The 11,761-nt window shown below is 42.1% G+C and overlaps 1 protein-coding gene across 2 annotated transcripts in view; it reads right to left on the bottom strand.

Moving 5' to 3' along the window:
* Positions 1–11,761, bottom strand: part of ugp2b (UDP-glucose pyrophosphorylase 2b) — a 53,534-nt gene extending 41,773 nt beyond the window's left edge. Inside the window, exons 1-2 of one of the 2 annotated variants that reach the window (XM_036592724.1) lie at positions 11,542–11,761; positions 1,063–1,190 (exon numbers count right to left, since the gene is read on the bottom strand). In XM_036592724.1, coding sequence (XP_036448617.1) covers positions 1,063–1,161 — 99 coding nt within the window. In that variant the 5' untranslated portion in view covers positions 1,162–1,190; positions 11,542–11,761. Of the gene's footprint in view, positions 1–1,062; positions 1,191–8,331; positions 8,728–11,541 lie in introns of those variants that run through there. The other variant, XM_036592723.1, reaches the window with a different exon arrangement.

The raw sequence follows: 11,761 nt of genomic DNA on the forward strand, positions 1-11,761 counted from the left end.
TTGACTTTGTGGGGTTAGAGTCTGAGTCAAGTCTTGAATCTCTGGGATTTGAGTCCGAGTCAAGTCTCAAGTCACTGAGGTGTGAGTTCGAGTCAAGTCTCGAGCATCAGAGGTTTGAGTCTGAGTTGACTCTCGAGTCTCTGGGGTTCGAGTCCTAGTCAAGTCTCGAGTCTCTGAAGTACAAGCCTGAGACTAATCATTCTGGCAGAGAGGTTGATTATGAGTCAAGTCTGGACTGTCGAGTCTCTGGGGGTCCAGTCTGAGTAAAGTCTTGAGTTCCTGAGTCTCTGGTATTTAAGTTTGAGTCGAGCCTTAAGTCACCGAGGTGTGAGTCTGAGTTGGGATGTCGGTTTCAGTCAGAGTTCAATCAGCATCGGGTCTCGAGTTACTTAGTCCGAGTTCTGTTACTTAGTCTTGCATTTCTGGGATGCGAGTCCAAGTTTAATCTCGAGTCTCTGAAGTGCAAGTTCGAGTCTTGAGTCTCTAGGGTGTGCGTCCAAGTCAAGTCTCGACTGTACGATGTGTGAGTCCAGGTCGGATCTCATGTCTCTGAGGGTCGAGTGTGAGTCTCGAGTGAAGTCCTGAGTCTTTGGGATGTGAGTCCGAGTTAAGTCTTGAGTCTCTGAAGTGCGAGTTGAGTCAAGTCTAGAATTGAGTCAAGTCTAGAATTTGTACTATTATTAGCTGCAGCCGTCGCATTGTACAAATATAACCCCCTACTGAAAATCTAAGGTTTAAAACGGCTTCAAATAACACGGCCTTCATAAAGTCTGAAGGACAGATCGAAACACTGCCAATAATCATAACTAGCCATCTCGGCGCACCCTAGATGCTCCCATCCACGCTAAAGTGACGTAGCCATTTTGGAGCCCCTTTTAAGTTTCTACGAGGTGTAATTTTTGGGACCTTATTTTATTCTTGTTATTTAAAACAAGCTGTGCAGTATGTAAGTAGTGCTCGTAGAACATTAAATACTGGCTAACACTATTACACACCAAAAACACACCAAATACGTCACTTGAACATCGTATCGTTATTCAAGATAAGGACAGTGGTACCCACCTCAGCAGCATCCCCTTTAGCTGTGCTCAGCAGCTTCTCCAGCTCAGCAAGCATGGAGCTCTCCAGCTGCTGGCGCATCACTTCCTGAAACTGAGCCATGGAGTTGTCTGGCACCCACCTGCTCACACCTGCAAACACATTATAATTATCATTATAATTCATAATAACCATGTCATAAACCTCATCCCCAGCCCATCATTCATTGTACAGGCAACTAACAGTACATCTATAATTACATCAGATCATTGCAACTCATGTGTAAATAGACATTTATCAATATCAACTGTCACATTTTAGAATTTACACATTTATAGTGTCTATCTATCCATGTATATATGTATCTATCTATATACACAAACACGGAAGTGACCAAAGAAACCCACAAATGTGCATATTTTCTCTGTTAAAAATTACAAAAATCATCGTATTATTATTATTATTATTTTGGTCCTTTTCTTCATAACAAACATAAAAAACACTAGTAGTGCTGATGTCTCACTTCAGCTTTATAACGCTGAAGAATTAGGGGTGGACGATAATAAATAACTGCCCCTCTTTGAAGACATAGATTCCCTAAATGTAACTAAAGCCCAGCAGTGAGGTTGCTGAACTTTACCCTCCTCTGCTGTCACTGCAGACTGGCAGGGTCGCCTACAGATCAGTGCTCGTAGCTGTTAATGAAGTGATGTTCTTTTTATTTGAGGGTTCTTTTTTATTTTGTAGGGAAGATTTCAACCACTACCCCTTGTAACTGAGTTACAAGGTGACACTTGAAAACAAGGGGTAGGGGTAAAAATAAGAAATGGGATTGGGCCACAAAGTCAGAGATAACCCTTCAATCGTGGGGCAGCCATAGCTGGAGGTTAGGGAACCACCCTTGTGACCGGAAGGTCACCGGTTTGAGCCGACAGAACGTGACTGAAGTGCCTTTGAGCAAGGCACCTACCCCCCAACTGCTGTGCTCACTGCCCCCTAGTGTGTGTGTTCACTAGTGTGTATGTGGTGTTTCACTGCACAGATGGGTTAAATGAGGTGAAATTTCCCCATTGTGCGACTAATAAGGGTCACTTAACTAAATTCAATGTAAAAGGCAGATGAAAGTTATTCATCTGTGGCTTTGGGAGAAATTACACAGAAGACTCAACAACTAAACACAACACACTCTTTTGGTATGCAGTGTGTCCACGCTTTGGCTTTGTTACAGCTTCTGTTCTTTTCAGGAGACTCACTTTCAGTTTCTCAAAGAAATCTGCAGACACACCTCCAAAGTTCCGTCTTAGAAGTTGGTTGCACTTTCTCACAATCCAAGTAATCATAAACACATTCAGTAATGTTGACGCCTAGACTCTAGGTTGGTCAGTTCACTGTTCTGAGAACACCAGCAGTTTTTTGATTGATTTCTTCCTTTTTTCAGCCATTTTTACTGAAAATTAAATACATGATCTGTTGATCTAAAGCCAAAGATCTTAGTTCAACAGGTGTAACTGAAAGAACTCATTTCGTGTCATCGTGTCTTTTTTAGCATAATTATGTTCATAAAGTCAGGTGTAGCACACATAACAAATACTTTAAAAAATACTTTTATTACCCTCACATTCCATGTATTTCAGTACAGAAAAAGAAATGGGATAAAGCGAGTGATTCCATGGAGACCGGTCTGACCGGTCCGCTGCTCTTTCATTGTCTCTTATGTCGGGTGACACAGAAATCAGGCATGTATACTAATGAGAATATCTCCTACTGAACTTGAGGTCTTGAATGACTCTTTGACGCAACTCCAGTCACCAGTCGAGAACCGGCCAGACGCACCCGCTTAGTGTGGGAAATAAAGCTTAAATTAAATTTCCATCTGTCCAATAAATCATAAAAACTGCACACTCAAAACAGTTACCATAGAAGCCAATGGGCAGCTGCTTCAGATGCGGTAGATAAAGATTTAGTGGAAAAATGCTGGAGCCTCTAAAGCAGAGAATACTTGGCAGGATTCAGACACTCAGCTGATTTTCTCAGCTCACAGTGACTAGATCATAATCACAGAGCTGTGTAGCCAAACGAAACTGAAATCCCACATATGGACCCATTTTAGTACAGAGAACTCTCACGCAAAATTCTGAACAGCACGTAGCCTATGACAAGAGAAACAGTCTATTAGGGAATGGGCGGGAATATCAGTGAATGACAGATCTATTGGGGAACATATCGAATATTATGGAATGACAAGTCTAGAGAATGGAAGGAACGGAAGGAATATTGAGGAATGACAAGTCTAATAGGTAACGGAAGGAATATTAGGGAACGACAAGTCTATTAGGGAATGAAAGGAACGGAAGGAATATTAGGGAATGACAAGGCTATTAGGGAACGGAAGGAACAGAAGGAAAATCAGGGAATGACCAGGCTATTAGGAAATTGAAAGAATAAAATAAATGTTAGGGAATGACAAGTTTATTAGGCAATGGAAGGAATGCAAGGAATATTAGAGAATGAAAGTCAGCAAATGGTTCAGTTTACAAACATCCAACCGACCATTTTCCCACTCGGATTTAAAATTTTGGATTGTTTAAATATACAGTTGAGCCCAAAAATCGTTCACACCCGTGTCAAATTATCATTTATAGTGGCTTTTTATTTGACCAATAGGTTTCTTCTGGCTGGAAATGACAAACAAGTGAGATATAAATGACAAATTTGAACTATTTCTATGTGTTTGCTTTTTATATTTCTACAAAAAAATTCCATGTCCATAATTATTCATACCCTTTCTCTCTTGCCATTGATCAGTAATCAATGGCAAAGCCTTTCTTATAGTTCTTATAATTGCTAACAAGTTTTTGCAGGTCTCTACTGGGATTCTTGGATCTTTTGTGATGATCTCCAGGTCTTCGAGGTTGGAAGGCTTCCTTGCCATCACTCTGATCTTTAGTTCCTTCCACAGATTCTTGATGATATTCAGGTCTGGACTCTGTCTGGCCATTCCAAAATGTTGATTTTGTTTTCTGTTTATCATTTCTTGACCACTTTGGCAGCATGTTTTGGATCACTGTCTTATTGGAAGGTCCAATGCTGCCCAAGGCCAAGTTTTTCATCAGACAGCCTGATGTTTTCCTCCAGAATCTTCGAGCAGTCCTCTTTTCTCATGATGCCATTTACTTTGACAAGGTTCCCTGACCCATTACACTACCACCACCATGCTTCACGGTGTGGGCTCTTAGGGTCGAATGCTTCTCCCTTCTTTAGCCAAACGAAAGCCGAACATTTTCATCTCATCTGCCCACAGAACTGATGACCAAAAGCTTTCTTCTCTGTCTAGATGAGTTTTTACAAAGGGATTCTTGGTCGGCGTCCATGGAGACCTGCCTTGTGCAGTGTCCACTGGAGTGTCGGCCTTGAGATGTTGGTACTGGAATTGCTCAGAAGCATCAGGATGGCCTTGGTGGTGATCCTTGGATTCTTCTTGGCCTTTTGCACTACCAATCTTGCCAGCACAGGGGTCTCTTTTGCTTCATACCACGCCTTTTGTGATTTTTTTACATTGTGGAACTTATTGTACTTTTTGATTATGCCTTGCACTGCAGCTACTGGCACTTGAAAACACTTGGACATGGCTTTTTAGTTTTTCCTCGTCTTGTGAGAAGCCACAATATGCAACCAGAGGTCCTCACTGAGATCTTTGGTTTTTGTCCTGACTTGCAATTGACTAGTAACTCACCAGTGAACTACTGTATCAGCTGTTTTCAATTTATAGTTGATTAGAATGCTCTAGAACTTGGTAGGAATTACCAGGACTACTTGGAATGGTATGGGAGCTTGCATTTTCTGAAAGAATTGCAACAGTTTAAGGGGTATGAATAACTTTGGACATGGTATTTTTAGGAAAAAATGTAAACCAAAAAAATAAAAAAATGTTAACATTTATCATTAACATCTTTAGCACAATGTGTTACCATCATCTGTCACGTGTTCATGTCATTTCCAGCCAAAAGAAACCTGTTAGCCAAACAGAAATTTGGCATGAGTATGAATAATTTTGGGTATAACTGTATAAACTTTCATCAGTGGTCTTCTGCATGTCTTCCATTTCGCATGGCAACATCTAAAAGCACTTTTTGATGCACTGCATCCCTCAAAACTCAACATACCAGACCCACCATGCAGCATGTGGCCACCCACGTCTCCATTTGAAAATGAATGGAATACGTTCCAGTGCATTGCAATTCGATCCCCAGTGATACTACAGTCACCTTTGGCCAGGAGTCCAAAAGGTCATAACTGTCCACTTTCTCTCTGGGTGGGGAAAATGACCCTCCCTCTCCTCCCATCACTCAGTGTGATGCTAGCAGGTGTCTGTTAGCTGACCTGACAGAATCAGCAGTTAGTATTCTCCTCCAAGCATGTTCAGCTGCCCAATGAGGTTAACAGCAGTTTGAAAAGACGTGGTGGCGCTTCATGTGTTTCAGAGGAAGTACGTTCTAGATTTCACTCCTAACTCGGTAGCATCAAGTCATGGGGAAGCTGGATATGAACTGGACACTACATTTGGGAAAAAATTCATCCAATCATATGTGGATATTGATATTTGTGGAATTACCATTAAAACGGGTAAACATTCCATTCACAGAATCTAGAGGAGAATAGTTTAGAAACATTCCTTTCAAAAGCCTTCATACTTGAGTTCATCTTAAATAATCTCTTAGGTCTTAGAATGACAAAAAACAATGCCTTGGACCAGCTATGCTATTAGAGACTGCCAGGCTTCACCAACTTCCAGATGTCTGTACTGGGCTTTCAGCGACCTACTACTGTCAAAGATGTGCTTCATAAGCTTGCAAAAGCAGCCACACATACACGCATTCATATACATGTGAGCCAACAAAGGACCCTCTGTATGTATGATGTCAGTGGGCCCAACCACATATGGGCTCTGGTATGATTTTTTTTAGTATAAAGTAAATATCTTTGACCAGAGACATGCCTTGCCTCTCAATTCTGGCACTGTGCATTATATTCTTACACTATGCACTCTTCTCTCTAGAGCCTGGATACTTGCAGGGCAGTACTGTAAGAGATATTATAAAGGAGGAGACTGGTCACTGGTTGAAATATGAATAGGAAAGCTTATAATGCTTAACATGGTGTCTGTTTACCATGTTGAGCATTACAAGTCCTGCTCCTCAAGAAAAAGAGCCGATCAGCTTGGTGGTCACGCTGAGAGCTCCCCCCTCTGTCGAGATCTGCTCAAGCATAGTAGCCAAAACTTTTTTTTGCATTATTGAGCCAAACGCTATAAACTATCCATTCAGTTTTGGCCAGATTTTACCAGTAATTTGAAATATGTTTCTGAAATGGTCATTTTGCCTTAGTTTTGACTATTTTAGTCTCCAATGCACCATTTTACATTAAAACAATCTGAATTAGCCTACTGTTTACATCTCAACCACTGAATTGCAGATCAATCCTCTTTAAATATAAGAATATATTAAGTCAGAGAGATGCTAAACTGCTGATAATAATTCTAATTACTATGATTTTTTTTTATTTTGTGACTATTCGAGTAACCAAACATTCAGATCTTGATGATATTCAGGTCTGGACTCTGTCTGGCCATTCCAAAATGTTGATTTTGTTTTCTGTTTATCATTTCTTGACCACTTTGGCAGTATGTTTTGGATCACTGTCTTATTGGAAGGTCCAATGCTGCCCAAGGCCAAGTTTTTCATCAGACAGCCTGATGTTTTCCTCCTGAATCTTCGAGCAGTCCTCTTTTCTCATGATGCCATTTACTTTGACAAGGTTTCCTGACCCATTACACTACCACCACCATGCTTCACGGTGTGGGCTCTTAGGGTCGAATGCTTCTCCCTTCTTTAGCCAAACAAAAGCCGAACATTTTCATCTCATCCACCCACAGAACAGATGACCAAAAGCTTTCTTCTCTGTCTAGATGAGTTTTTACAAAGGGATTCTTGGTCGGCGTCCATGGAGACCTGCCTTGTGCAGTGTCCACTGGAGTGTCGGCCTTGAGATGTTGGTACTGGAATTGCTCAGAAGCATCAGGATGGCCTTGGTGGTGATCCTTGGGTTCTTCTCAAACATTCAGATCTATCCTTATGCTACACCCCACTTCAGTCTCCAGTGTGAACAGACCACTTGCACCAAAAGTGTACACTTTTGGGACCCAAGGACAGACTGTATGAATGAAAATGTGTCAAAAGATTTGGCAGCCCAGATCTCTGATTCTGTTTACAGCAGACGACTGCGGTGGACACTGTGAGATGGTATGTCTGTGTGGCTAATGACCCTGCTTTTTCTTTGTATGCATTGGCTAGAGTCCATTGGACACGTGCTATCTGAGTAGACACTGGCGTAAGAGCTTCCTTATCTCGTGTCACATTTTAAAGTTCATTCTGATAGCAGGCCAATTTCCTTCCTACCATAAATGCTTTCCATGGATTTGGGCAAACGTTTAGTTCAGCAATCCAACATCTGACTCGAGATATGATTCCATAATTTGTTGATTTAATGCAAATAATGACAGTGGTTTGGTGTGAAATGGTCAGATTTCTTTACAGTGGTGGTGATAGGAACCAGAGGTCACCATGACTACAACACAAATATAGCCATTTTATTTACTATCCAAAACCACCAGTGAACCTACACGTCTTCTGAGCTTTTATATGGAGAGTTGTGTTAAAAAAGCAGAAAACCTGAACAAATACCTTTTTTGGGGACTATTTTGCCTCATAACACCCTGCATGTCTCCCACCACCATGACTGGATTATAATATGTTGATTAAAATACATTTCAGACCCAAACTTTGTCACACAACCATCGTAAAACAGTCTTAGACATCAGGCTTTAAGGAGTATTCATGACTATCTCACATGATAACTTTTGAGGGAGCTTTTAGAGGCAGACATCTGGTTCCTATCACCACCACTGTGAACAATTCGGACTCTAAGTTTCTCTAGAACTGAGCATTTCACACCAAACCACTCTGAATGACTGTTTACATCTTAACCATTGACTTATGCAGACATTTTGAAAAGTCGGTGGAGTTACCCTTTAACCTCATTCAAACTACATCTTTGTAAGGCGAATGACTCAGAAGGTAATGCCCAAAGTGCCAAAGCAACCTCAATAGCACACCATACAGCTGATAAAGATCTGCAGCCTGTCAACTGGAACACATAAGGTGAAAAGACAACACTTGGAATTTGCCAGTGCACATCTTTTCCACATGAAGAAAACAGCGCAGCACACCAGCTTACCTTCAATGTAAAGCTTCATAGTAGTTTAGAGTCAGTATTTCCCTGTAAAGTCAGACTTTCTGCGTAAAATTTCCTTACAAAACAATGTTATCCAATAATCCTTCTCGAGTGCTCCCTTTCGCTTGTCCTCAAGTCATACAAACGACTTGAAGCGGCCCCCTGTAGCTGGAAACCTTTGGTCAACATGTGAGGTTCATCCTCGGTGAAGTCCGACAGATCAGCTGGGATTGATTTCCCTCGTTCCTCACTCCTTCACTACGTTCACTCCTTCACTACATTGGCTTTTAAGCAATACTGCCCTTGCCTCTCCTCCCGCCCACTGCGGAGCAGCAGAGAGAGGGCAGGGACTAAAGAGAGGACTCACACCCACTTTCACTGAGAGCTGTACAGCACACACACACACACACACACACACACACACACACACACACACACAAAGAAAGAGAAGGCAACACTGAATGGAAGAGCAAAAGCAAGTTTTTCATCTGTGCTGGACTGTAGGCTGGCACCAGATCCCGGGTTGTGTTCCAATCTCTTCTACTAGTATTCTAGATGCTTTACTAGTGTGTGGAATTCTGGCCGTCAGTGTTAAAGGGGAATTCCACTGATTTTTCAAAACCTCTGCATAGGTCAATCGTTAAGATGTAAACAGAGGCATTCAGAGTGGTTTGGTGTGAAATGCTCCGTTCTAGAGAGTCAGAATTGTTCACAGTGGTGGTGATAGGAACCAGACGTCCACCTCTAAAAGCTCCCTCACAGAAAGTTATTACATTAAATGATTATAAATACACTGCCTGACACATCATTTTATGATAGTTTTGTGATAAAGTGTTGGCTAAAATGTATGTTAACCCGAGTATTTTAATTCATTCCTGGCGGAGGGGTACAGGCAGGGCGCTGTAAGACAAAATAGTCCCCAAAGAAAACTATTTTCCCTGATTTTCAACTATTGTATCATCATCAGTATTCCATATAAAAACTCAGAAGGTTCACTGGTGGTTTTGGATAGTAAATAAAATGTCTATACTTGTGTTATGGTCATGGTGACCCCTGGTTCCTATCACCACCACTGTAAAGACATCTGAGTCTCTACAAATCAACCGTTTCACACCAAACCACTCTGGAGTACTCTGTTTACATCGCAAGGAATATGTTATAGAGAAATTTTTAAAAAATTCCCCTTTAAGCAACATTCACATCACTTAGTAGATTCAGAAAGATGGAACTCTCTCAGCACTCCAGATGCCAGAGACTCAGACAAACAACCCAAATACTGTGGGATCGGGATCTGTTTCAACGTAGTAGTGTATAATTCAGGAAAACCTGAAACAAAGACTGAAACAGCCACAGAATGCAAAAACAGAGCCAGTTTAAAGCAGAGCCTGGCCACTTCCCACTTCATTTCTCCCTTTCTATCAAAAAGAAAAGAAAAGAAAAGAAAAGAAAAGAAAAAAAAACTTGCAAAATGCTACGCGGTACCTGCCAACAAGTCCTCAGTGAATGGGGGTGAATGGAGCTAAAGAGCTAAAAACAAGTTTCTAACCATTTATACGTGATCCTCCTGTAACACTGGAAAGCAGAAGGATGTCCTCTAAAAATAGAAGAAAAATCATGTATATTCCCATTTTTTGCAGTAGGACGCTAGCAGTAATGCTACTGAGTGCTGATTGGTTAGCATTACTGCTACTGAGTGCTGATTGGTTAGCATTACTGCTACTGAGTGCTGATTGGTTAGCATTACTGCTACTGAGAGCTGATTGGTTAGCATTACTGCTACTGCGGGCTGCTTGGTTAGCATTGCTGCTACTGAGCACTGATTGGCTGCCATTACTGCTACTGAGTGCTGATTGGCTGCCATTACTGCTACTGAATGCTGATTGGTTGGCATTACTGCTACTGAATGCTGATTGGTTGGCATTACTGCTATGGAGAGCTGTCACTGGCTGCATGATTGAAGGTCAGCACAGAGCAGGGCTCAATGCCGTTTAACTTGTGCCACTAGCGTGTTTCAGTGCAGAGTATAAAACAGAAGCTCCATTCAAATAAATGTTTGAAGCATCCACAGAAACCTGTTCTGTAATAATGGAAACATGGCTTTTAGACCCAGGAAGGTCTGCGGTCACTAATCCCTCCTCCATTACAACGGTCACTGAAGGCCAGCTTTACCACAACGCTGGATTCATTACTGTCTGAAACTGAACATTTTTTCAACCCAGTGCACCATAAAAGGTGAGCAAAACGTGTTTTTCCACTATGCATACTAATGCTTTAGAATTCTGTCTGGCATTGCTACTGCAAAGCTGCGAGTGCACTACATTTTTCACACTTGTCAGGAGTGCAATTCTAGTGCAATGCAAACCTGGACAGACTGTTTCCTAAATTCCATCAACCGTTACTCCGACGACCAACGCCACTTCTGTTTGTTTAGGGTAAGTAAGTGTCACATTGTAGCGGGTGGTAACTTTCTATGAGGGAGCTTTTAGAGGTGGACGTCTGGTTCCTATCACCACCACTGTGAACAATTCTGACTTCTAAGTTTCTCTCGAACGAAGCATTTCACACCAAACCCCTCTGAACGACTTCCTTTACGTCTTAACCATTTAACCAAGCAGAACTTTCAAAAATCGGTGGAATTTCCCTTTATTGCTAAGTTTGCCCTAACAAGTGTTCCTTCATGAGTGCACTAGCTAGCGCGCAAATGGGAACACAACCCAAGTCAACTCGCTTCCTCCCTCCTCTTAGCCCTGCCCCTCTCTTCGCCATTCAAAAATACAACATTTACGAACATTTCCAAAGTCACGAGCCTGAACAGCAGGAGAGGGAAGGCTGTTCTGACTGTGTAGCACCACAAAAAAGGGAATAAGTACAGAGAGACAGAGATGACCGTTGCTTTTAAACGCCCTTCAGTTTCCTGCCTGAGCTGTGAATGTGACTCAACCATAACGACACGTAGCACAACACAGGCTTTAGCTGGCAATCGTGAAAGTGCACAGTAATATCTAATATTATCTAATAACATCTATTAATAAGAGCAGAAACAGCTGGCTTCCTATTCGCCAACCTCTTGCTCGAATTTTCCCGTTCCACCTTAAACGCTGCAGCAGTTACATTGTAACAATATAACTGCTGCACCATTTAAGGTGGAACGGGAAAATTCGAAGAAAAACACGCAGAAAAAAATGCAGAAAAAATTCGAAGAAGTCCTCTCACCGCTGAAGGTCGAAGGACGCTGCCGAGGCTGCTGCAAATGATGCTGTCCAGAGGAAGGGCAGCCCGTTGTTGAGGTCGAGCTCGCGCTGCTGCGGAAGTGCTCTCGAGGCTGAGACAGCTGCTGGAGCACGTAGCTCAGGGCAGAGCGGAGCAGTGAGGCTGATTAGTGCTGCAGTGCTGCTGCAAGAGCCCCCACGTCAAGACCACCGACTTAAATGCC

This window comes from Colossoma macropomum, unplaced genomic scaffold, assembly GCF_904425465.1.
Source record: "Colossoma macropomum unplaced genomic scaffold, Colossoma_macropomum, whole genome shotgun sequence".
Classification (NCBI taxonomy): Eukaryota; Metazoa; Chordata; class Actinopteri; order Characiformes; family Serrasalmidae; genus Colossoma; species Colossoma macropomum.